We start from the raw sequence: 21,251 nt of genomic DNA, 5'->3' as shown, positions 1-21,251 counted from the left end.
TGGTTTGAGATCAGTGGTGCAGAGACGCGAGCTGCTCAGTGAATACAATGGAGGTGAATGGTACAGGTCCTCTGTCCCTCATCAAACTCATCAAATACACAATCCAACAACTCCAAAACGCTCTGGTGGAGAAGTTGTGACCTGCACATTCACCACACAATGAAATAATCATGTAACATTATGAGACAGAGTTTGAGGCAAATGCAGTTGGAACTACATTTCAGACATGGCTGCCTGGCGGAGTGATTTCAAAAGCACAAGTAGTTCAGAGTATTTGCTGCATGTGTCGTAATGTTACATAATTATACATGATTATTTCATAGCGTGGTGAATGTGCAGGTCACAACTTCTCCATGAGAGTGTTTTGGAGTTGTTGGATTGTTATTTGATGAGTTTGATGAGGGACAGGGGACCTGTACCATTCACCTCCATTGTGTTCACTGATCAGCTCACGTCTCTGCCCCGCTGATCTTAAAACAACATGCACCGACAATTAATGGTAATAAACCTACTCATATGACTATAGGGATTATGGTGATAGGAGAATTTGCCAAAAGGTTGAACTATCCCTTTAAGGGATCCTACAAATTCCTGCTAATTCCAACTAGCTGCGGCGGACCTAAACTCAAACTACTTTACCCAATCATACTACACACTAATTGCTCTAAAATTGTTCTGTCCAATCACAAGGTGCCCTCTAAACCCCAAATTATGTGTGGTGTTGTGTTTGTCTGTTTGGTATTTCGACTGAATGTATGTTTGCTTCGTGTGTGTGTGTGTGTGTGTGTGTGTGTGTGTGTGTGTGTGTGTCCGTCCGTCCGCCTGCCCTCTGTGTGTATCCTTCTCTCCAGCAGCAGCAGCAGAGCGCTAACCTCCCCATGAATGCACTTGGCCCCTCGCTGGGCCCTCAACTAGCCTCCTCCCAAACCCCTTTGCACTCCACGCCTCCGCCTGCCGCCTCCTCCTCCTCTACGGCTGGGGGGGCCACTAACCTGCCACACCCCCAGCCCTCCAGCCGCAGCTCCACCCCCACCCTCCCTCCCGGCCCTGCCCCAGCCCAGGGTGCCACCCCGCCCTGCCCCACCCAGCCCCAGCCCCAGGCGGAGCTCCCCGCAGCGGCCCAGACGCAGCCCCCGCCTCAGCCCCCTACCACGCCGGTGAGACTGAGACCCTCCGCATGCCCTCCATCCACTCTGAACCCCCCCCCCCTCCCTTCCAGTGCAAAACTCCCATCCCTCTTGACTGCCATGTGTCACCCCACCCCATCCACATCCACATCCACCTCTCTTGTCTTAAACCTGCATCTTCACCATCCTTTGTAGCGTCCATCACAATGGGAATGTTGCATCTTTCAACCTAAGGGAGCAATGACATGAATGTGGGAGGTGTTCATCTGTGTCACGGTTTCAGTTCTGCATGTAGCAACGGAGTGGAGCTGTTGAACGTAGCTCAAACTGATCTCTCTCTTCCTCTCTGTCTCCTGTGTTTCAGCTGTCCCAGCCCGGAGCCAGTCTGGACAACCGCGTCCCCACGCCCGCTTCGGCCGCCAGCGCCGACCTGCACCCGCAGCACGTCGGAGCCGACCTGCCGGCCCAGGAGGTCAAAGCGGAGACGCATCACGACCAACAGGAGTTTGAGGCCGCTGGCGGCAAAACTGAGCCCAAGATGGAGGTGGGTTGGTCGGAGGCTGCACGGTCAAATAACACTGAAAAGCGGTTCAGTCTGCTTCAAAGACAGCGCCTGTCAGATGTTCGGCATCTGAAGCTCCCTCTGCACACACATTTCATGCAACAATTGCATATAAGATGTCATACCGACTAACCAATGACTGCCAATCTTAAGGCCTGCGTTTTCTCAAAAAAAAAGGAAAGAAAAAAAAAAAGTAGCTTGAGAACTGCTTCTTTTGTTCAGTGTATGATCATAAATGAATCCACCTATTGATCGCTGTTTCTTCCCTTGAATACCTGTAACATGCTTGATTTTGTTAAGTCTTTTTATGTTGTGTTTGTTTTTTAAACGTACTCCTGACTCCAAGCTGTCAGGAGCCAGTCAGCTTATGTTTCTTTGGCCGCCATTCACACCAAACAATTGAATAAATGAGGAGACTCGCTGATTGAGGAGCAAACCATCTTTTTCTTTGTGGCCATTGCATCAGTGGGGTTAGGTATAAGCATTTTTTCATTTATTTGCCCGTTTGTCTGTAGACTGAGGACGACTCTGCTGCTTCCACATTGGTGAAGAAGGAGGAGCCGGAGGAAAAGCTGGAGCCAATGGAGGTGGAGGAGAAAAAGCCGGAAATGAAGACAGAACCCAAAGAAGAGGAAGAGGGCGGAAACAACAGCACAACCTCCTCATCCCCCTCTCAGTCACGGAGGAAAAGTGAGTCTGAAGCCAAGGGATAAATAAAACCAACTGTCAGACAGTCGTGACTTATTTTAAGTTTCAGTTCAACTTGTTATTACATCATTTTTTAGTCTGGGACTGAGTCTGAACAGTTAACAAGCCTTTGATCAGCATTTCAGCGAGCTGGCTGTGCAGCTGCGAGTAGAATATCCTAGACAGAGCGCGATACACTCGCTCGAAGGCCTCCAATCATAATGATTCAGTTAGGATTGATTTGTAAGCAAGTAATAATGCAGGTTAAATTTAGAAACAATTAAAACGCTCGCTCAGTCATGGAGTGAGTGCCGCTGAATTACTGGAGACGTCCCAGAGGGTTTGTACAGCTCACAGAAGCACGCAGTTAGCGTAAGTCAAACCAAATACTACAGTCATGTCAGAACGTTTACCATTTTGATTTGGTGTGGTGTTTCAGCTGGTAAGCAAATAGAAACCGGTGAGACGATGCAGATCTCAAAATGCAGCAGGTTTTTGTTGTATTTTGTTTTTAGAGTCTGTACTTGTGAAGGTGTGTTTAAAATGATGTGACTGGGAAACAGACAAATATTTTGCACTTAACTGTGTAGGTCAAGAAAAGTCAGGAGCCTCAGAAAGAAATTTTGATACATGCTTCTCTTGTTCCTTACTCATACTTCGATTGGTTTTTATAGATGAAGATTTTTTTTTAGTTTAGAATGAGCAATTTGGAATATATTCAGGGTATTTGTGAGTCTGTAGTCTGTTTATGAGATAATAATGTAACGTTACGAGACAGAGTTGTTTTCAAGGCAAATGCAGAGACTGCTTGCCGAAAAACTGCCCCCAGCGGGAACGTGCATCAGTGGCTTTGCATGAATTTACCTGGAAAAGAAAATGCCATTGCATTCACACTGTTTATTCCGCATGTTCACATCATGGTGTTGGGTCAGCCTGAGTGTAACAATTTTTCTTCTGTTTTCATTGCTTCTTCTTTTTCAGTCTTCAAGCCAGAGGAGTTGCGCCAGGCTCTGATGCCCACTCTGGAGTCTCTGTACAGGCAGGACCCTGAGTCTCTGCCATTCAGACAGCCAGTAGACCCCATGCTGCTCGGTATCCCGGTAGGTGGCACTTGTTCAATTTGATGGATGCACGGAATTCATCTGCATTATTTTATTTATTTATTTATTTAAAAGAGACAATACACATTAATGAACATTCGTACGTGTGCACAAATGTAAATGCGTCAGAGTTAGCAACTTGCTAATTTGCATCCGTAGTCCCTTGGCAGGTAACACACAAACAGACAGAAATACACAAGAATTATACAGTGGTTCACAATCATATACTCATTCATACCTATACATAAAGTGCATGTGATCTGTAAAGTGCCTGGTATAAAGTGTCAGTTTCTAAAGCGCAAGTGCAAGTTTAAATAGATAAAGTGCAGGTCTAAATGGATGTAGCTCTTCGGTCAGTAACACAAAGATTTCCATTGTCCCACTCTCTCCAGGACTACTTTGATATTGTCAAGAACCCGATAGATCTTTCCACAATAAAGCGTAAGCTCGACACAGGCCAATACCAAGAGCCCTGGCAATACGTCGATGATGTCTGGCTGATGTTTAACAACGCCTGGCTTTACAACCGCAAGACATCCCGTGTCTACAAGTACTGCTCCAAGCTGGCCGAGGTGTTCGAGTCCGAGATCGACCCCGTCATGCAGGGCCTGGGCTATTGCTGTGGGAGGAAGGTGAGTTGGACGTTCATGATATATAAATGTTTCAGGAAAGACTGAAAGACTATTGAGCTGTTGGCTGCCAAGTTACCAAAAAAAATCAATTTTAACTTTAACTCTTTGATTTAGCCTGTAAAAATTTGCCCCATGTGAATATTTTTTGGTATTTGTCGACATTTCATCACCCAGCAGTAACTCAGGACGAGGCAAATTTAGTTTTTAACTAAATCTTGCTAAACTTTGATTAACAACCCTCAGGCCAATTGATTTTCCGCTCTTTAAGGATTTATTGAGAAAGCTGGACGTGTTTTGACCATCTTTGCCCTTTCACTTGTGTCAACAGTACGAGTTTTCGCCCCAAACCCTCTGTTGCTATGGCAAGCAGCTCTGCACCATACCTACAGGAGGCACATACTACAGTTACCAGAACAGGTATTTGTGTTTGTGTGTGACAGAAAGACATTGCCTGTGTTTGTTTGTGTACATAATAAAACACCAGCAGGAATTTTATTCTCCATGAAGCATCTTGCACACGTCACACATGTACAGTTGCTTATTAAGAGTTTTGATGGGCAATAAATGCAGCCATCTAAAGTGTGTTACCCTTTCCCTGCAGCCTGGGATCTGTTCCTCTTTTGCTCTATAGGGACCGCTGTGGTCCAGGCAGTACTGTCATCCCCACAGCTACAGATTTAATGGCTCTGCCTCTCGGCCCTGGCACGGCATAAGACGACTAAATGGGATTCGCTCACAACAACGTTTATTACCAGCTAGGTTCCAGCATTGCATCCCATTCCCATAAAGGGAAACACTCTGAAAACCCCAAAAGAGCGCCAGACACTGAAAGCAGCAAAGCAGAGTGTTTATTGTTTTTCCTCTTAGCTCCCGTCAAGGGACAAAGTGGATTCAGCCCCCCTCTCTTGGGTGACAGATGAAAATATAACGCTTTAGTGAAGGCCACAAACAGCATTACCCATCATTGGCTTTTCCTCTGGGTTGAAAGCCAGCAGATAACCATTTCCACCATGTTCCCTTGCACCCCCTGCTGTATGAACTATGTACCTGCAGTCCCTTTTTCACACTTGGACTGGACACTGTGAGAGCAGAGTGGCACAGCAGCAGTAGTGAAACAGCACAGCTTGACGGACAGCACGAGGCTCCTGCGGCGCAGTCCATTTACACTCTCAATGGGAACTCGCGAGTCTGTGCTCTCTATTATAAAACGTTAAAAGACAAGTGTTATTTTGTGCATATTTGTTTTGGACAAACACAAACAAATAGCCAAATCCTAAACATTGGAATTCAGTGAAAAAAGAAGGTTATAATATTCACCCGTGTTCACAGTGTTGAATGTGCTTGAACGTCCACTGTGTGTTCTTCCAGGTATCATTTCTGCGAGAAGTGCTTCAATGAGATCCAGGGGGAGAGTGTGACGTTAGGAGACGATCCTGCACAGCCGCAGACGTAAGTAAACTGTTGATGTGTCCACACACTGCTCCAGGAGACCTCTGTCCTTTTTCTTATTCCTGGGACTTGGTTAAAATGAATTCATAACACAACGTCCCTCTCACTCATTAGAGCACCAGGTCAGATTCAGGAGCACAACTGGGCACCTAACAAAGCTTTCTAAAGAAAACCATGTCAAACAAGAGTTGTGGCCAGAGGCATTGAGTTTTCAGATTATTCTATTCCCATTAACACAGCGACACCTTGAGGGATTTTCCTCGAATTTGGCCCAAACTTACTTGGATGTATGAATGGATTTGAATTTGGTGATCAAGATCACTGTGACCTAACAAAACGCACTCGCCATAACAAAAGAATTCATACGCTACACGTGACAGAATAGATTTTGGTTTGTTCGTTTAATTAAATTTCTTCTTAGTCCTCCGTCCTAATATTAAATGAGTCAGGACGGACATGGGTGTAAACAGCAACAACCTGAGACTGTAATTCTAGTTCCTCATGTTTCAACCTCATGTATTCTGCTGGTGCTGGTATTGAGAATAATGTTAGAAACATGTCATCGTTGCATGTTGCTTGTGTGGTGTCAATCTAAACTGAAACTTAATATTGACTTCTCAGTCTTTTTATTGGACTTGTACATCTGATCCATCACTGCACACATTTCATAAACAGTGGATTAGTGATTTTAGGATGTTAAAGCGTTATTGGAAGCGCATGGAGGAACGGTCCACATGCCCACAAGATGAGTTTCAAGGCCATTTTTTGCAGTGTTGTATTTAAATAGTTACAGTGAGTGAGCCAGCAACGAGAAACACACAGAGCTCAGAGCTGAAAAACTGTCAGATTGTGTGCATGTGTGTGTTTCTTCCTGACGGTCCCCTCTCTGTTCCTCCTCTTCAGGATGATCTCTAAAGACCAGTTTGAACGGAAGAAAAATGATGTTCTCGACCCTGAACCGTAAGTAGACACAAATCCCGCACCTTTCAATGAGAGGACCAAACTCTGATTGAAGCCATCTTTTTTTTTTTTTTTTTTCTTCTTTCTTCGTCGTCTTCCTTTCCAGGAGTTAGTTTCATGTGTGTTGAATAATCATTTCACTTGCGTTTCCTACTTTTGTGTTCAGGATCATCACATCTTTGAAAGTTATTTTCTGCCATCCACATCTGGCTTTGTTTTTGTGCGTTTGGTGCACAGTCTGCATATTTTTTCTCTCTGGAGCTCTCTGATCAATCACTTTGGTTTCAGCGAAGCCTCAGGGCAACTCAGCAACGCCACCTGCTGAGTGGAACTCAAAACCCAGTGTGTCCAATGAGAGTTTTTCCATCAGAGAGCTCTGGCTCCCAGTACTTCGACACACAGCGATTGCCTTTCTCACTGCCATTGTGATTTATTGTTAAACAAGACTGACTAACCCTCCCACAAAGGCGCACTTGCATTGGCTGGCTTGCAACTGCGTAACGAATGGAGGAACATAAACTTGAATGGAGATGTTTGTGCTGCTCTGTGCTTCGGCAGATGAGATATCAACATTCATACAAATGATGATCAGAAACGTGACTTGTACCGTTTTCGGAGATGTAACAGTGTTTTTTTTTTATGCACATGTAAATTCTCAGTCATCCATGTCAGAGCAGTGCACTGGTTGGTGCAGTAACTCCTCATTTAGTACTGCAAGATTTTGCATTTTGAACATTTGGTGTAATTTTATGTGTGAACTTTTGTTTAAACTCATGTGTTTTGTTTCTCCTCAGGTTTGTTGAATGTAAAGATTGTGGACGGAAAATGCACCAGATATGCGTCCTACACTACGAGGTCATTTGGCCATCTGGGTGAGATGTCAAACGGCTTCTTTTTTTTTTTCCTTTCATTTTCATTTTTTGCTAACTCTTGCGAACTGTTACAAACTTTTTACTTCTCTCTCTTTCAGATTTATTTGTGACAACTGTTTGAAGAAGAGTGCAAAAACACGGAAGGAAAACAAGTTCTCTGCAAAACGTTAGTGCTCCCCTTTTTGCCTAAAAATGACCAAAAGGATCCAAATAGTTGCAGTAGTTATTTTTACTTGTGGGTTAATCCACTTGTTGAATTGTTGCTGTTGGAATACTTGTATGTATAAATATACTTGATCCAGCTTTCACTGTAATGTTTTGTGTCAGTTGTTCCCTGCAGTGTCGACCTAGCTGTTTTTGTTGTGGGCCTTGTGGTTTCACTGGTCTTCTCAGGTGTTTATAGCCCTGGAGAACGTATCTGACCTTTATGGCACGTTGTACAAGCAGATGTGAGCTGTAATCATCTCGCCTAAAACATCTGTAGTGTCACAATCATCAGTTCTTGTGCCTTTCTCCCGCTTTACTTGTCACCTGCTGCACGTCGTGTTAGACGTGTTGTAACTCTTTCTTTCTGTCATCCTGGATGGTTAACAGAACTGACTGTTTGAAATCATTTCTCCCGTGTTTGTCCCACTGTAGGGCTGCAGTCGACACGATTGGGAATGTACATAGAGGACCGTGTGAATAAATACTTGAAGAGACAGAACCACCCGGAGGCCGGGGAGGTGTTTGTGCGAGTGGTGGCGAGCTCCGACAAAACGGTGGATGTTAAACCAGGCATGAAAGCCAGGTGAGAGCCCCACTGACCGCTGCAGGTCAGGGAAACAATGTATGAAATCAGATTTTGATTTAAAGCTGCCGATGCTGTCTCCACAGGGTTCTTACGGATCCTTAAAAAGTCTTAAAGGGCATTGAATTCATTAATCTAACAATAAGGCCTTAATTGGCATTAAAATGTCTTAAATCAATTTTTCAAAAGTCTTAAAAATGTTAACACACGATAAGTGGTATTTTATGGTTGTAATTAGTCTCAAATCTCAAAATAATTGGTAACATTCCGACATAGAGAAGTTAGTGGCGGCCGTCAACGCTAAATTTCTCACCGCCAACAGCTCCCGAGTCAATGTTTTTTTTTTCTTCCTGACTTTTTATGCATTTATTTTGAAAGGACAGCTGGAAAGAGACACAATCCAATGTTCATGTAGCAGTCACTTTACCTTGGATCACATAGGAAAGTGGGTAAAATTGTCCCTAACCCTATGTAATTGATGTGGTGTTTTTTTTCTTTTTTCTGCATTTGTGTTTATTATGAAGTCGGTCTTAAATTTCAGTGGCTTTAAAAAGTCTTAAAAAGTCTTAAATTTAACTTGGCTTAAGCTGTAGGAACCCTGCTCCAAAAACATGATTCAGATGAACTTGTTTTGTTTTCTTAATCACTGTTATTATTTTATTCATTATATAACCTGGTTATTATTTATCAACTACAAATCAAGTGAGACCGTAATGTCATGAACGACCAAATCACCTGTCTCTGCTTTGATTTGTAGATGCGCTGGTACAACTCGTATTTATCCAGGTCTTATTTTTATTGCCCCTGCCATACAGAGCTGAATGCCCTCCATAAAGCTTTTACACCAATCAGGCTGACGGTGGAACCTGCATGTTTGACAAGATGGAGCACCTCAGACACTGCTTTACCTTTTTTCCTTACACAAGATCAAAGTCTGCAGTGCTCATCCAATCCTCGCAGCAAGCAGGCCCTCATCCAAAAACCTGTTATCCTCTGGTGGACTGATTTAAGGCTGTTTGCCTTTTTATTGACTGAGGGCCACTTGGCTTGAATTGTCCCATTATGTTCTTAGGCCTCTCTAAAAGCAGGGACACACAAGTAAACAACCAAGACAGCTTGTGACTCTTGTTTCCTGGAAGCCTCTAGAGCAGTGATTCTTAACCATAGGGCCGCGGCCCACACCTGGGCCGCGAGCACCCCCTAGAGGGCCGCGAAAAACTTTCAGTTTTGCACATGTGGGCCGCGAGGGCCGCGGGACTGCGTAGATCATGTCCAAAGTCCGGCCCGCGTCTCTGGCCTCCAAACAGGCTGAATGACAAGAGGCTTCACTCTGTGACTCGGTCTCAGCACCTGGGCGCGTTTGTTCCATAGCGGAATGAAATGAAGGGAGTGAAGCCTCTTCTCAGTCATCCAGGATCTTTGTCTCTGTGGGGGAGGCGGGGCCGCTACACACACACAGTGCAGCATGTGAGTCTGTGAGGAGCAACGCAAGGTAACGTCAGTGTTGCCAACTTAACGACTTTCCAAACCCTCTTAAAGACTTTCTTATAGTCAAAAGCCACTAGCGACAAATCTAGCGACTTTCCCGGTGCTGTTACTGTTACAACGCTTCTGGTTTGGAGACTCGGACGTGAAAGTACATCATCACTGCTGTTTCCAACGAGCAGCGGTGCTGCCGTGAGCCCCCCGCCCCCGTCCTTACAGCCCCCACCGGCGGTGTCACGGAGCTGTCCCCACTACAGAGACCCGCTCCACACCGCTGACACCCCCACCACACCCGTCTTAGAGCGACATACACAGCCTCAGCTCAGTCACTACTCACCTCATCTACTGTGATGACACGGTCAATATCTTGAAGTGCAGTTTTGTTGAGACTTGATAAGCCATTTTATTTATTGTTTTGGTTGTGTGTGGTTTTATATTTGACTGCATCTTTTCTTAACAGAGACAGGGTCTATTCTTGTTTTTGGTTGTGATTTTTATTCAAGTGCAATTTTTGATTTTTGAAAAAAAGAAAGAAAAGAAAATCCAGACTAATTTTTCTTAATTTTATGTGGTCTTCAAATATGAAAAGTGATTTTGGTAAGAACTTGTTTAGATTTATTTATGTATTTGAAGAAAGGAAAAGAATGCCATTTGCAATAAAAAAAAAAGTATTAAATAGTTAATTTGCACACACACACACACACACACACACATATATATATATATACACGTATTTAATGGGCCCCGGGCCACTTTGTACTATAAAAATTGGGCCTCGGGGTCAAAAAGGTTAAGAACCCCTGCTCTAGAGCAGGGGTGTCAAAGTCACAGCCCGCGGGCCGGAGCCGGCCCGCCAGGCGGTCCAATCCGGCCCGCGGGACAAATGTTGGAGTTTCGTTTCTTTCGGCCCTCTCTCAGCAGTCTGCTGAGCTCACTCCCCCGCCCCTCCCTCACAGATTGAGTGAGCGCCACTTCTCCTCTCCCCCCCGCCCCTCCCTCCCACAGAGACACAGAGCCGCCGACTTTCACGTATTGACTACTACAACACAACAACAGCGGCTCGTTGCGTAGTGTAAGGACAGCACCGACATTCACCGCTAAAGTCCTGCTCTTGGCCCAGCTCGGCTCGAGTTCTCACTGGGCCTGAAAGTTAAAACCCAACACGGTCCGACCTGCTGATGAAGCCCCGATGCGACCGGACTCATTAGCGCAAATTCTCGATCCGAACCGGCGTGTCCGGTCGGGTTGGTGGGGCAGAACTGGCCCGGTGATAAGCCAGATATAACCTGTAGTTACGTATCCACGCACAGCTGGGAGCTCAAAGCAACAGAGGAGGGGAACAGAGAGAGAGGAGAGGGACAGCGCATCTGTGTGAGAGAGAGAGAGAGAGAGAGAGAGAGAGATTTTTTTCCTATATCATCCCAATACCTACAATTGTCTGTGTCATTTGCCACATGTGGTTTTGACCTAGAACTGACAGCCTTTTTAAGGGTTTGCCTCTGACAAAAATATTAAGCCACTACTGGCTGCTAATTGGTGGAAACATATGATTACATCATGGAAATAGTATAAATAGGCTATAGGCCTACAGTATATCCTATATTGCCATTCAGTTAAAAAAATATCACAATATTACTTTTGGTTCATATTGCCCAGCCCTAAATTTCAGAATGTTCACAATTTTTTGTAAAAAGGATAGCTCATAAACTGTACACATCTTAATAATGTACTTTGCACAAAGTACAAAGGGAAAAATGTGGAGTTCTTGTTATTTACAGGTTAATATGCAAATGCAATCATTTTACAGTTCCGGCCCTCTTGAGATCAAATTAGGCCGTATGAGGCCCCTGAACTAAAATGACTTTGACACCCCTGCTCTAGAGTCATATTAAAAAGGGGAGGTTTTTTTTAAAGCTGCTATTATATAATGCTTTTTACTTGCTGAATTATGCACCTACGAATGTCTTAGAATTAGGTTTTCAGATTAAACTGAACCATATGCCCAAATAAAGTATAATAAAAAATGTGCAGTTGTGCGCGGTCCACACATTGGTGTAGTGTTCAGAGCAGCCCCTCTGAACTTCACATCACACCCCGATGATGTGTCACTTCATTTGTATTAACCCAAAGGCTGAATATGGCAGACTGTTGTAGCGTGTTCTGCAGAGAGGTCTTTTCACATTTTAATACTGGATGTTTTTCTTTATTGCAGGTTTGTGGACGCGGGTGAAATGCCCGAGGCCTTTCCCTACAGAACCAAAGCACTTTTCGCCTTTGAGGAGATTGATGGTGTGGACGTTTGCTTCTTTGGCATGCATGTGCAGGAGTACGGCTCTGAGTGCCCATTCCCCAACACTAGGTCTGTACTCCTCATTCTTCCATTTAGAGAGAGATCACCTTTTTGCTCACCTGTGAGACTTACCATCGTCTCTCTTTGTATATCTGCAGACGAGTCTACATATCATACCTTGACAGTATTCACTTCTTCAAACCTCGGATTCTACGAACAGCAGTATACCACGAGATCCTCATCGGCTACCTAGAATATGTCAAGAAACTCGGGTGAGCCTCTGCCCTCTGTTCTTTGTGCTTCAACTCTTGACACATTACGTGGACGAGAGTCTCGGGGATCCATTTCTAGGACAACAGACGTTTGAACCTTTACATCGTCTCACTGGTCTGATTTTTGGTGCATGCATCTTGGCAGGTACGCACAGGGTCACATCTGGGCGTGCCCTCCCAGTGAAGGAGACGACTACATCTTCCACTGCCATCCTATTGATCAGAAGATCCCCAAGCCAAAGAGGCTGCAGGAGTGGTATAGGAAGATGCTTGACAAGGCATTTGCAGAGAGGATCCTGCATGACTACAAGGTATGATGGAGAAAATTTCTTTCACACTTCTGAATATGCAGTTTGTAAATTTAGTTTGTTGAGGTGTCTTATCACATCCCTATGTTGAAACACATTTTCTACTACATAAAACATGTAAACACACAACATGTTGGATTGAAGAAAACATGCAAAAAAAAATTTTTTTTACTATATTAATTTTTTTCTCTCCCTCAGGACATCTTCAAACAGGCGACTGAGGACCGACTGACCAGCGCCAACGAGCTGCCTTACTTCGAAGGCGACTTCTGGCCCAACGTGCTGGAGGAGAGCATCAAGGAGCTGGAGCAGGAGGAGGAGGAGAGGAAGAAGGAGGAGAACACGGCCGCCACTGAAACTCCTGAGGTCAGAACTTTGTATCATTGTATTGGAGAAGATATGAAAATGCACATCCACTGTTTCGTCTTTTTTTGCATTATCTTCGGCAGACATTTTGCCCTTAAGTTTCTATAGATTGAATTTACATATAACTCTCTCGACCACTGGACTGTTGTTAGCAACACATTTTGAATCAAATTGTAATAATCTCCAATAAGAAATTGTTAAATGTGGCAAAGAGCCACACAGTTACCTTGGCCTGTCAATAATCAGAACGGTGGCAAAACATAATCACTTCATGCTGTTTTCTTTATTGTCCGTCATTACATCACTCCCACAGGGTACGCCGAGTGATAGTAAAAACGCAAAGAAGAAAAACAACAAGAAGACAAATAAAAACAAGAGCAGTGTTAGCCGAGCCAATAAGAAGAAGCCAGGGATGCCGAATGTAGCCAATGATCTGTCCCAGAAGCTGTACGCCACCATGGAGAAGCACAAAGAGGTCAGACTTGGTTTGTTTTATGTTGTGGATATGTGACAATACTAGGGATGTCCCGATCACATCTTTTTGCCTTCGAGTCATTTAATTTTGAGTATCTGCCGATACCGAGTCCCGATCCGATACTTTGGCAATGCGGTAAAGTTTTTAATGTAGATCAACTCTATCATCCCACTATTTTTCTGTTCTTTGTGCTCTATTAGGGATGCAACAATATCACAATCTCACAATAATACTGTACCTCAATAACAAGCCCATGACATTTATTGCAGTATTGTAAGACATCTCATGATATCAAACTCTCCCTGTATGATATTAGCACAGTAGCTCCATGGTATAATATTAATGCCGTTATAACAAGAACATTTGGTCAAAAATAAAATAGCTTATCATGTCTTTCTCAATCACCAGCCTCTCTCCCCTGATCCCACCTCACCCACTCACCTCGCTCATTCTCCCTCTCTAACTTTAAATAAATACCTGCTTCTGTATCTGCCGTCACACAACACAGCGGTATTTTTTTCCCAACTGTACATTACGTCTGACTTGCTCTCAGTAGAAGCTGCAGTGACTGTAGTTGCTGCAGGTGTCGTAGCGCTCAAACACCAACAACAACAGCGGCTTGGAAGTCAGCAGTGAAACAACGCAGCCACACACACACACACAAACAGTCAGCTGACACGGACGATCGTCTCTCACACTCTCGTAAGCAAAGACGGTTTATAAACCAAGACCTTTCATGACGAGTCAGCTTCCTGTATGCATGTCACGTGGGCTTCTGCACGGCCACGCCCCTTTAGAGAGACCAGAGGCAGCTTGGAGTGTATTGATTCCTATGGGACAATTTAATGTGAACACCGATTATGGTCGGGTCTTTCTCCCCACGGTCACTGAAGCAAATTTTGGACTCATTTTTCACAAGCCACATCTCTTCTGAACAGTTTGACACCAAAATGGTAATTTTCAGACGGAGAGATCCGGAGAAAATCCACTTTGTTCCAGACCTGTCTCTGTCTCTACGACACACTCTTGCGAGATTTGTCACCGATCTCCTAGGCAACGTCAAACAAACGGCCGCGAACTCCCGTGAAAATGATTTAAATTATTTTTGGCATGCTAAATATTACTGTTAGTAGTGTAAATATTTAATGTTATCATAAGAAAATATAAATATCTCACTTTCATCTACCTAAAAATTGTATAAATCCACACACACGTTCACAGACGAGGTGGGGTGACGGTTGGCCACGCCCATTTAGAGAGACAGGAAGTGTATACCATTTCATATCATTGGAGCAACCGCTCATGGAGTATCTTTCCATTTATTGAATATCTTTGTCGTAAGCGCCGTCATTTCATATCGTTACATGTCCGCGACAACGCAGCCACACACACACACACACACCGTGGAGCTGTACGCCACGGACCGTGCACAAAAACAAGCACATTGCACGGAATGCGCGCCGCTGGCGTCGCTTTGGGTAATGAGCGCACATGACGCACGCCTACAGTAAAAGTAATGGGTTTGAGAGTGCGACGCACGCCTACAGTAAAAGTAATGGGTTTGAGAGTGCAAAAAATGATACATCTGAACTAGGGCTGACCCAAAAAAATCGAAGCTTCGTTCGTTGCCATGGTAACCGATCATGAAGTCTGTGATCAATTGTTTTTTTTTTTTCTTCCTTTTTGACACCAGTTCTCATCGGCAATTGTTACATTAAAATGAGTAGGCTACTTGGCATCATGCAAACCTGCCTGATTTTTGAGATATGCAGTGTTTGTTTGCCATTACTTTCATTATTTCCGCTACCCTTCCATCGACCCTGATTTCCGATCACGTGATCGGATCGGGACATCCCTGCCTAGACAATACACACCAGTTGTTTTGGGTATGTTTGTTTTAGATGGTGAGAAATGGGCAGTAGTTTGACTCTAGCAGAGTGTGGAGTTGTTTCCCCACTATTTATCTACACGATAATCATCTCTCTCTCTTGACATTTCCTTTTTAATGTAAATCCCTGAATAAATTCTATCCAAATACTGGTTTCAGTTTAGTTTGTTGCTCCTCTGACTCGCTCTCTGTCTGCTGAAGGTGTTCTTTGTGATCCACCTGCACTCTGCCCCCATGGTCAACACTCTGCCGCCCATCGTGGACCCTGATCCCATGCTCTCCTGTGACCTCATGGACGGCCGCGACGCCTTCCTGACTCTGGCCAGGGACAAGCACTGGGAGTTCAGCTCCCTGAGGAGGTGCAAGTGGAGCACCATGTGCATGCTGGTCGAGTTGCACAACCAGGGACAGGATCGCTTTGTCTACACTTGCAACGAGTGCAAGCATCATGTGGAGACACGCTGGCACTGCACCGTGTGCGAGGTGAGTTACCGCCATCGCTGTGTTGCGCTCCATTTTTACACAGGGATTCCTTGTGCCTGAAGCAGCATCATACATTAACAAGTAAATATAAAAGTGTCCATTTTTAAATGAACAGACGAGGACAAACATGATTAAAGAGATGAATTGTGAATACTCTTAGACCCCTGTTAATGACTGTGCCCCCCTCTCTTCTTGTTTTCAGGACTTTGATCTTTGCATCAATTGTTATAACTCGAAGGGCCACGAGCACCAGATGGTGAAGTGGGGCCTCGGCTTGGACGACGACAGCAACGGCCAGAGCGGAGAAGCCTCCAAGAGCCCTCAGGAGAGCCGACGCCTGAGTATCCAGCGTTGCATCCAGTCCCTGGTCCACGCCTGTCAGTGTCGCAATGCCAACTGCTCTCTGCCGTCCTGTCAGAAGATGAAGCGCGTGGTCCAGCACACCAAGGGCTGCAAGCGCAAAACCAACGGCGGCTGCCCCGTGTGCAAGCAGCTCATCGCTTTATGCTGCTACCACGCCAAGCACTGTCAAGAGAACAAGTGTCCTGTCCCGTTCTGCCTCAACATCAAGCACAAGCTTCGCCAGCAGCAGCTGCAGCACCGGCTCCAGCAGGCCCAGCTGATGAGGAGGAGAATGGCCACCATGCAAGGCAGAACCATGCCGCTGCCGTCCCCGCCGGCCTCGGCCACGCCCACTACTCCCACGCCCCACGCACCGCCCAGCACTCCCCAGACACCGCAGCAGCAGCCGCTCTCCAACCAGCCGCAGACCCCCAACTCGGCAGGAGTCATGTCCCCGACTTTCCCCAACGCGCCTCGCAACGGGCAGCCTCAAGCACAGGTGTCCCAGGGCAAACCCGGGCCCCAGGCGTCCCCGCTACACCAGCAGCAGTCCCCGCTCCCGCAGCCGCCCCAGCCGCCTCAGCAGCTACCGCAGCAGCCGCCCCTCGCCGCCGTCAAGATGGCGCGGCACATCGAGATGATGGCGCAGGCCCAGCAGAACCAGCAGAACTACCGGGTCAACATGAACGGCTTGGCCATGAACCCCCAGCAGCCGCAGCAGCGCATGACCGGACCCATGCAGCCGCCCATGCAGATGGTGCCAGGGCCCCGGGGACCGCAGGTCATGCAGCCCGGCATGGCCCCAGGACAGTGGCCCGGAGCCGCGGGGCCTATGCAGGCAGCTCAGACCCAACAACCAGGCCTGGTCCCGGGCCAGACGCCACAACAGGCCCTGACCTTGCAGAGAGCCATGATGCCTCCAGGGCAGCAACCTCAAGGCCAGAGGATGCTGATACCACAACAACCCGGCGCCCGGCCACAAACGCCCCAGAGACCCGGCGCTATACCCCCCAACGCCCTGCAGGACCTTCTACGCACCCTCAAGTCTCCCAGCTCGCCCCAACAGCAGCAGCAAGTCCTCAACATCCTCAAGTCCAACCCTCAGCTGATGGCCGCCTTCATCAAACAGCGAACAGCCAAGTACCACGCCAACCAGCCGCAGCAACAGCCAGGTCAGCAGCAGCAGCCGGGCATGCCCACCATGCAGGCCATGACCATGCCGGGAGGGGCGGTGCAGCGGCCGGTGATGCCCCCGCAGCCGCCCCAGCAGCCTCCCTCACAGGGCATGGCAGCATTAGGAGCTCAAGGGCAGCTGCTCAACGCAGCGCACAACGCCAGCCAGGTCCAGGAACTCTTCCGCCGACAACTCATAAGACAACAACAACAACAGCAGCAGCAGCAGCAGCAGCAGCAGCAGCAGCAGGGCGTGATGCCCCAGGGCCACCCGGGCCAGTTCCCTGCTCAGACGCAGGCCACGGCAGCTACATACTCGCAACTCCGCATGCAGCAGCAGCAGCAGCAGCAGCAGATCGCCATGCAGGCGGGCGCGGCTGCAGCCGGGGGTCCGATGGGCCAGCTCCCCCCCATGGCTCAGATGGCGCAGGCCGGCATGGGGATGGACTCAACCCAGAACCTGCTGCATCAGCGAATGCTCCAGCAGCAGCAGCAGCAGCAGCTCCCCCAGCAGCAGCAGGCCGTCCTCAAGCAGCAGATGGGCTCCCCCGCACAGCCCAGCCCCATGAGCCCCCAGACCCATCTGCAGGGTGGAGCCCACCTTCCCGGCCAGCCCGCGCTAGCCAACGCCCTCGGCAACCAGGTCCGATCCCCCGCGCCCGTCCAGTCCCCCTGTCCGCCTTCGCAACAGCAGCCACAGCCGCCACATTCCAGTCCCTCCCCGCAGGTCCAGAACCAGCCCCAGCCCTCGCCGCAGCACCCGCCTCCACCACACTCGGGTTCCCCCCACCCGGGACTCGGGGGTCCGCTGCAGTCCATGGAGCAGGGACACTTGGGGACACCAGAACAGAGTGCCATGCTACCGCAGCTTAACACACCTAACAGAGGGGGGCTGAACAGTGACTTGGGGATGGTGGGAGACGCTACAGGGGACACTCTGGAGAAGTTTGTAGAGGGATTGTAGCATTTCTGCTGGGAACTAGAAAAAAAGGAAGAAAAACACAATCTCTCTCCCAGGGACCCATCTCCCCACTCCTTCCTCCTAGTTTCCCCTCAAGACTCTTTACAGCGTTGGAGGGCTTTGTTTGTTCTTTCTAAGGTTGAGAACGGTTTTTTTGTACTGACATGTAAAAAGTTTCAGTTGTTGTAAAAAAGAAAAAAGGAAATTTGGTCAAGGAAAAAAAAAACAACAAAAAAAACAGTCAACACTTCGAGGAGATGAAAACCCAAATTGAGGGGTATTTCTTCCTTAGGATGAGGAATTTGCAAATTGCTTCTTTAATGAAAAATGAAATCACAAAGAATATATTTTTTGGTTGAGACCAAATGTGTTCAATACTCAATTTATTTTTGGTTTGTTTTTGGTATGATTTCATGCCCTCTCATTTCTTTCTTTTTCTTTTTTTTGAAGAAAATGTACAATTGCATTATATTATTCATATCTTTTTATTTTGTACCTTTGGAAAAAAAACGTAAGCATTTTTGTGTTGAAAATGTAAAATAATTTGTCTGGGAATTGGGCCAGGTTTTTGTTCTCTTCTCAAACTGTCATTCCTGGCAATTGTACTCTAGTGTTGTACCATTACTCCAAGACGATGCGTTCAGGGACAGAGACTGCTCCCTTCCTCTTTGTGTGTATGAAGAGCACTCAGTTGTATTAAATAGGAAACGGACTGCGCCAGGTTGTGTATACACGGGCATGTATGCAGGCACACATGAAGACACTGACACAAACCCTCACAGTCACTAAGAGAAACACAGCTGCGACTGGTTTCACCAACAACACAGACAACAAGGACTGCAGCCTACATTTCAGTGGCCTGGAATTTGGAAAAATCTGTCTTGCAGGTGTAGAAAATTGTTGCTTTGACATTAAAAAGAATTTGTCATACCTTTTTTGTCATACAAATGTTGTAAAGTGTAAAGAGAGTGTGAGAAAGAGACCAGCCCCCTAAGCTGAGGTGGAATGATCACCGGTTGTTTGTAGGCCACATCTCGGGTGACGCCCCATCCTCTGAATTTTACACTAAGTAGTGTGTTATCTAGAGATGAAGGGCACATCTGAGATTCACCCCGAGGAAAACTAAATCAACCCTTGTTCCTCTCTCACAGAAACTTGAATTAGGGGGATTTACTTTTTCTCCTATTGTAAATCAAGTTATTAAGCAAAATACTATAAATATAAGGAAGAGAGAATGAAATCACTGTATAAACTGGTAAAAGACTCATTTCTTACTTATATACCATATTGTTAAATAAACTGTGTGCAACAGAAGAACTCCAGTACTCTGTTGACTAAATAATGTGGCATCACTCCTCCATTTGGTTTGTGTTCATTTGTTTCAACTCACCAGGGTTTTGTCGGCCGATCACGAGCAACAGTGCAGAGAAATATTAGCGATGGTCGTCAGGAAAGTGTCTCGGCGATGCAGGTCAGCTTGAAGCCATGCGCCTGCACAATAACATTTACTCCTGTGCTTCTGTTCTCCACCTCAAGCTCAACCGATTGGAAAAGTGACATATTGCAGGTGTTGTGACAGGTGTGTTGGGATAGTTTACTTACAGTGATGCAGCACTTCTCAGACAGAGCTCACATTTCAGAAACTATTATTTGCCATTGCAGGGTTTTCCTAATTAGTTGGCAGGCATGTGGTAAGGGGTAAACATCTTTGAGTGTTCACCCACTTTATCATTAATAAATGGTAAAAGACCACTAGACTACATCTATTGTAACTTTATTCCCAGTCAATCAAGCTTGGACAATAGAAAAAGCATCCAAAACGTTGCATTAAATCAAGAGTCAGTGCCTCCATCTAACCTGACTACCAAATTTTGTAAAGGTCTTAAAGGGGATAAATGCACAGGTCTTTTTGAATTCAGATCAGTCGCAGACTTTAGGTTAAGCATACAGAAAATATTTTCAACATGCAGAAGATCAGGCCTGTGTTTATCAGACATCTAAGAATAACACTAATGAATTTCCTAAAGCATCAAGATAATTGGTTGGAGATTTAAAAAAAAAAAAAAAAAAAATGAATATACTTTTTGGGATGCAAATTTTAATGTCCAACATGGGAGACTAAGCACAGTGTAATATATTTACACAAATACAAAGGAATAAGAAAAATAAATTACAGAAGAGGTTTGATTATCTTTGAAGTTCAAAATAACAGTTTCAAATGCTCACATCTATTTATTCTCAGTTCCTGCATGTTTCTTGGTGTCAAAGATATGAAGACAGTGTTTCATAACTCAGAGTGACATCAGCCTCAGGGCCGTAGCCAGGGTTTAGAAATTGGTGAGGTCCAAAACTATGCCTCACTTTGGACCCCTCTAGCTAGTAGTAATTTTATAGGCTGTACATAATTACATCAAAATGACCCACAATTATACAGTATAAAGTAGACTAAAGTTCCCCACATACTCAGGCATACTACTGTGGACCTTTAGACTTTTCATTCTTATTACAATAAAGGCCCATTACTTATGAAAGGAGGCTGATTGAGCTTTACACCGCTGACTATCAAGATATGTCCTGTGGTTTTCAGCCTTTTATGATTATATTTAGTCTACCGTTTACAGCTGAGAACAGGCATTGTTCCCTCTATAAAGTGCAGTGAAAAAGTATTTGCCCACTTCTGGATTTCTTATTTTCTTGCAGATTTGTATTTTGGTAGGGCAGCCATAAAGGATCTCACCCTGGAGTCCTAAAGCTTTAGAAATGTCTTTGCAACACTTTCCAGACTGGTAGATGTCAATTATTTGCTTTTTCTGCTCTTGAATTTCTTTAGATGATGTATTGCTGCTGAGATCAGCATGTCAATTCTCAGAGGCCTTACTACTGACAGTCTGTCAGGCATTAGAGACCATGATGTAAGCATTTCTATTTTACCATTTGGGATAACTAACAGCATCACAGTTCACTCCAGTTTTTCTAATAATTACTTAAACCTCTATGTGGTATTATTGACAGAAAAGCAATAACCAGAG

General features: G+C 45.7%; 1 protein-coding gene across 3 annotated transcripts in view; it reads left to right on the top strand.

The window, feature by feature from the left end:
• The window catches only part of crebbpa (CREB binding lysine acetyltransferase a), a 91,620-nt gene extending 72,054 nt beyond the window's left edge, over nt 1–19,566 (top strand). The window contains exons 14-31 of one of the 3 annotated variants that reach the window (XM_085801688.1): nt 855–1,157; nt 1,492–1,671; nt 2,205–2,379; nt 3,358–3,476; nt 3,869–4,108; nt 4,437–4,525; nt 5,477–5,557; nt 6,461–6,517; nt 7,312–7,389; nt 7,488–7,555; nt 8,029–8,179; nt 11,877–12,023; nt 12,113–12,226; nt 12,372–12,537; nt 12,733–12,900; nt 13,214–13,375; nt 15,465–15,746; nt 15,949–19,566. In XM_085801688.1, coding sequence (XP_085657814.1) covers nt 855–1,157; nt 1,492–1,671; nt 2,205–2,379; nt 3,358–3,476; nt 3,869–4,108; nt 4,437–4,525; nt 5,477–5,557; nt 6,461–6,517; nt 7,312–7,389; nt 7,488–7,555; nt 8,029–8,179; nt 11,877–12,023; nt 12,113–12,226; nt 12,372–12,537; nt 12,733–12,900; nt 13,214–13,375; nt 15,465–15,746; nt 15,949–18,225 — 4,857 coding nt within the window. In that variant the 3' untranslated portion in view covers nt 18,226–19,566. Of the gene's footprint in view, nt 1–851; nt 1,158–1,491; nt 1,672–2,204; nt 2,380–3,357; nt 3,477–3,868; nt 4,109–4,436; nt 4,526–5,476; nt 5,558–6,460; nt 6,518–7,311; nt 7,390–7,487; nt 7,556–8,028; nt 8,180–11,876; nt 12,024–12,112; nt 12,227–12,371; nt 12,538–12,732; nt 12,901–13,213; nt 13,376–15,464; nt 15,747–15,948 lie in introns of all 3 variants that reach the window. The other 2 variants (XM_085801600.1, XM_085801771.1) reach the window with 2 other exon arrangements.
• The last annotated feature ends 1,685 nt before the right edge of the window (nt 19,567–21,251 follow it).

The sequence above is a fragment of the Trachurus japonicus genome, chromosome 1, assembly GCF_045865225.1.
Source record: "Trachurus japonicus isolate A0001 chromosome 1, Traja_1.0".
NCBI lineage: Eukaryota > Metazoa > Chordata > Actinopteri > Carangiformes > Carangidae > Trachurus > Trachurus japonicus.
Note: the sequence above shows the minus strand (reverse complement) of the source record. Positions and strands in the feature narration are given on the sequence as shown.